The sequence below is a fragment of the Sinocyclocheilus grahami genome, unplaced genomic scaffold (assembly GCF_001515645.1).
Source record: "Sinocyclocheilus grahami isolate Dianchi unplaced genomic scaffold, SAMN03320097.WGS_v1.1 scaffold1837.1, whole genome shotgun sequence".
NCBI lineage: Eukaryota > Metazoa > Chordata > Actinopteri > Cypriniformes > Cyprinidae > Sinocyclocheilus > Sinocyclocheilus grahami.
In genome coordinates this window covers 1,060-6,049 of record NW_015507016.1, presented here as the reverse complement: position 1 = coordinate 6,049, position 4,990 = coordinate 1,060, and the positions used below count along the sequence as shown (strand labels likewise).

The following is a 4,990-nucleotide window of genomic DNA, read 5'->3' as shown; positions in this document are numbered from 1 at the left end:
AAAAAAATGTATGCAGAATACTAAGCAACCGATGCATCATTTCAGATCACTGCTCCAGATTTTGAGATACAGTACATAATTTAAACATTTACTGTCTCAAGAACGTGTGTTGAATTACTGGACCCACAAGTATTTCAGTAAGAAACACAGATGCATTGCATTTTAGCTCATTTGTGAGTCTCTGCTCTCGTCTGATCTTAGATCAGAACTTGGGTCTGAATGTTTGACATTTGGATTCCCATTGGTTCTCCGCATCTTTCAGTTACAGATCTTCTCTGTCATTTCTTTCTGTGAAGACAGAAAGGACAAAGTTATTAGGATGTACGTCACAAGCATTTGCAATGTGCTGTCAGCATCTAGTTGTTCATAGTTAGCTAAAGCAGAGTGCAATCTGCTAACTGCCACTATCATAATTTATTGTTTTGTGTCTAATAACAGTAACACAGTCGCAACGTACACACTTTAGTTAAAATCGGTTGTCAATTCACTTTTCAGTGCTTATTACTGTTCTGTTCACACACAGTTCAGTAATTTACGGGAGTGACATCTGAATTCTACAACCGAATGAACACCCGAAAAAGTGACAACCGCATTTACAGAAATTCTACACAGCATGTGCACAACCGAAGTGTACAATTAGTTGTTAATGATGTATTTAAATGCATTGAATATCAGTGTTTTGTCATTACTGTATGTGCGATGAAAGAAATGATAGGGAACGTTTTGACTCGTAGTGGTGTCAGATCTTGCTAGAAAAAAAAAATAAAAATAAAAATAATTCTTAGTTTAAAGAAAAAATTCTTTAAACTAAGCCACATACCAAAATATAGTGACCTGCACCTGCTACTTTATTAACTCCGTAAACTGGATCGCTCTATGAGCCAAGCCCAATGATGCTTTATTAGGGTCGCTTATAATAAGTGTACATGGCAACACTTCCAGAGCGAGCTCTGCAAAGTAGCCTTCCAAAACATAAACAAAATACAATGGCTCTTTTGTTGGTGGTTTAGTTAAAAACACTGAACATAACGAGTCTTCAGCTAAACCACCGTCAACCGAGCTGTCGTGTTTTGATTATGTTGGAAGGCTGCTTCGCAGAGCAGGGGCCTGTTTCATAAAACAAGTTTACCAAACAAGCCAGGCTTATTTCAGTTAGTCTGACTTATTTTGAACCACATCAACTGACAATAAGTCAGACTAACGGAAATAAACCTGGCTTGTTTGGTAAACTTATTTTATGAAACAGGTCAGGTTGCCATGTCTACTCATTATAAGCAATGCTTATTAAGGCCCAATCCCAATTCTATTTTATACCCCTTCCCCTACCCCTCCGCCTACCCCTTTCCCTTGTCCCTTGAAACAGAGTGTCAAGGGGTAGGAGTGAAAATATTCCCCTAAGATTTGGGACACCACTACTATGCCGTCACACGTCATCATACGTCAATACATACACCTATGCTGGTGTGAATTAGAGCCTTTAATTATCGTTCTATATTAATGCACACACACACACACATATCGGAGATCGCGCAGCTCATACATCCAGGAGCAAAGATGCTTGTCAACGCTGCCCCACGACTTTTATTAATAACAGTTTAAATACAGAATTGCTACATTATATTTTCCAGCTACAAGAGGATAAAATCGCTGTTTTTGGAAGTAAACTCACTCTAAAAAGTGAAACGCACAGACGCGCATACACGCAACTTTCATCTCACTCTCTCTCGGTCTCTCCCTCTCTCTCTCTCTCTTGAATTGGCAATATTTGAAAAAATGGTTTAGCGATTTATAATTATTAGGGGGACTAGCCCCCCTCAATGTCTATGGTGGTTATCGCCCTGATCAGACATGAAAATATGTTGTGGCACTATCGTGCAGTCTATAATATGACATTAGCAAACTTTAGCGATTTTTTGCAAACATTTCTTTGAGTAACATGACCGTAAATATGAACTCACGATTGAAAGTAACATAAAACAAATAATTACTTTTCGTTAAAATCTTTTATTAATGCCCAAAAATGCTTACATTTATGTGTCTTTTTGTGCGCTCGGGCAGCCATGTTGCCCCTGAAGCCGGTTTACGCTGAGATAATTCATACCCCTTCGTTTGAAGTGTGGTCCCGAAAAATCTTCGTTTGAAGGGCTATCTGGCCCTACTCCTTACCCCTACCCCTCCAACCAAAAGAGAACTGAGACACCCCTACCCCTTCATGTGAACGCGCGAAACGGAGGGGTAAGGGAAAGGGGAAGAGCTAAGGGGTAGAATTGAGATTGGGCCTAAGTGTTTTAGGCCTTGTTGTTTTGGCTCAGCTCATTTTTTTAGAGATAACAATGTAGGCAGGTGTAGGTCATGATATTTTGGTATGTGCTTATTTACAAGATAACACTGGCAACACAGAGTCAAGCTGTACCTCCTTCCCTGTGATTACTTGCACCGCAACTCTGATATGCATTTAAATACATCAAGTTCGGTTCTGTACACATTGCATAGAATTTTTGTAAATGCGGTTGCCACTACCTGACTTTTTCTGCAGTCAAACTTTTTTTAATTGTCACTCTCGTAAATTACTGAACCGTCCGTGTACAGAACAGGATTAAGCACTAAAAGGTGAAGATAAAGCTGCATTTAGCTGCAGTGTGTATGTGGCCACAGTTATGAAAGCACAGCGCTCTCACAAGAGGCTCCAGCTCCGAGTGGTCGATGAGGCTGAACTCAGAGATGAAGTAGTAGTAGTGTTTGTAGCAGGTGTTGATGTGGGCCTCAGCTCCCATACTACAGATCATGTCAAAGTGATGGATGTACACGTGTACAAACACTCGAAACAAGCGGCTCAGTATCTTCTTGCACACCTGCTGAAAGTTCTTTGGAAAAGGGACTCCTAAAAACAGAAGAAAACCAGCATCACACTCAAATCACATCACATTCACGATGCTGTATGATTTTCTTCCATGAGAAAATTCAAATGCTATTTTAAGATAAAAAGCACATAGAGTATGTCTCGAGGGTTTTCGGCCAATAGTTCAGTCTGTGGAATTATGAATTGTTGGCAGTGCTTCTAAGTATAGCTTCTGTAACTCTATCCAGTAATATTTTTTCAGACAGAAGTATGTGTCTGGTGATCCCTGGCCCCACAAATTATACGGCAATTCCTGAGAAACGTAACTGGATCATTTCTCTAGCCAGTTACCCGTTCATATTTCTGTGTCTGACTGTTTTTGTCTTATTTCCATAATTTGTACATCTCTGCTCATTTATTAATATACTAAGCTTTTCATAGCGATTTACTAAATGAGCTTAAAGGTCAATGACAAATAGGAGTGTCCACAAAAGGAGTAATGCATATGTGTTAAGTTCTTAGAAATGTGCTCTTTGTATTCATGTTGGTTTTCATTATGTGATAACCATCACATAAAATGTAATAACATATTTTCCTTATACCGTAAATACTTGTGATTTAAATAATTATTTTCAAAAATGTTTTTAAATATATATCTATATATCTATATATATATATATCTATATATATATATATATATATATATAATAAGGTATTTTTTAAAAATGTCATTATTAATTCATAAAAATATTACATTTTATTTATTGAAAAGGATAAATTATCTGATATTTGTAAGTAAATATATCTGATAACTGTAACTTAAATGAACCTTAAAAAGCTCAACTTAAAAAAAAAAATAATAATAATAATTTGTTACTTGAAATAAAATAAATGTTTACAGAAATGTAAAAAAATTAAAAAAGAAAAAAAAAAGTCCTATTTCAGGTAGTTGCCTTTTTTTTTTAAACTACTTAAAATGATAAAACTTAAGCTAAAATGAAAAATATAAAAATAAAAACTGATTCTAAATATTAATAAAAACTATAATATAACACTGTTCTTGAGCTTGAGACAGTCAGCAGGTGTCTCCCAATTTCCTGTTTTATTAACTGTTTTTTGCACTACGTGACTTGAAGGTTTTTCAAATATTAATAAGCAGTGAAGCAGTTTTGTTAAAATATTTTTTCTAAGAAATAACAATAAAAGATAAAGATTTTTAAAAAGAGTTTAAAGAGTTTCCTCTTTTTAATAAAGCATGTTTCTATATTATGATATTAAAACCGTTATCCCACACTGACATAATTTTAACTTTTAACATAATTTAAAAAAATAAAAATAAAAATTTGGAAATGAACAAAAGTAAATGAGCCCTATCACAGTGATTTGATTTGTCTGGAAAACATATCTGACGTCACGCACCTACTCGTGTAGGAAAGATGTCCTCATTGTTGATGAGGGACTCGATCCAGTTCATCAGGAGGTTCATGTATATAAGAGCAGGCAGTTTGGTGGGCCTCTTGTACTGATCCCCATCCTGCCACCTGTATTCATAACGTGGCCCTCCAGACATGATGGGACAGCTCTTCTCAGTGCAGAACTCGCTCACGGTCCCGTAGATGAGGTTTATTCGATTGAAGAAATCCACCACATGCACAGCTATCCAGTCATTAATGTTCTCCCCGTCCGGCAGCTGCACCACTTTCCTCAGGTCCAGGCCTGATTTCAGAGACGCTTGGGCTCTTTTGTACAGCTCAAAGCGCTGGGTTCCAGGTTCAAATCGCTTTCGAGGCCGGAATGTTTTGTCTTTGCTGAAAACCTGCCCCAAGCACAGAGCCATTGCTGAACTGAGCAGGGTGACAGAGTCGTCAGATCCAATCAGGATCTGGAAGATTGTGATTTTTCACTCGTATGATTCCCAGGGCCCTCGTCACAGCCAATAGGGAGTTTCTAGAGAGCAGAAAAATATATAAATGTATATTTGAATAAATTAAATATATATATATATATATATATATATACTTATAAAATATACTGATATTACACACACATTATATATATATATATATATATATATATATATATATAATAATACATTTAATGAATGATGTGCTGATTAGACTGGGGGTTTATGCAACTGGGAAACTGCAGTGG

At 36.5% G+C, this 4,990-nt stretch overlaps 1 protein-coding gene across 1 annotated transcript; it reads right to left on the bottom strand.

The window, feature by feature from the left end:
- Positions 1 to 212: 212 nt before the first annotated feature.
- On the bottom strand, positions 213 to 4,782 carry LOC107572948 (MOB kinase activator 3C-like). The gene is made up of 3 exons (XM_016259387.1): positions 4,259 to 4,782; positions 2,679 to 2,881; positions 213 to 288 (listed from the first exon to the last, which is right to left on the bottom strand). Exons 1-3 carry the CDS (start codon positions 4,674 to 4,676, stop codon positions 259 to 261), a joined length of 651 nt encoding a protein of 216 aa, XP_016114873.1. The 5' UTR covers positions 4,677 to 4,782; the 3' UTR covers positions 213 to 258.
- Between the last annotated feature and the right edge of the window lie 208 nt (positions 4,783 to 4,990).

Bases quoted from the DNA above. Each gene is read 5' to 3' on its own strand.
- LOC107572948 (XM_016259387.1), bottom strand. From the start codon at position 4,676: ATGGCTCTGTGCTTGGGGCAGGTTTTCAGCAAAGACAAAACATTCCGG. The intron at 2,882-4,258 runs GTGCGTGACGTC...TTCTGTTTTTAG, and splicing joins CATCTTTCCTACACGAGTAG to GAGTCCCTTTTCCAAAGAAC. The intron at 289-2,678 runs GTGAGAGCGCTG...CTGTCTTCACAG, and splicing joins ACTCGGAGCTGGAGCCTCTT to AAAGAAATGACAGAGAAGAT.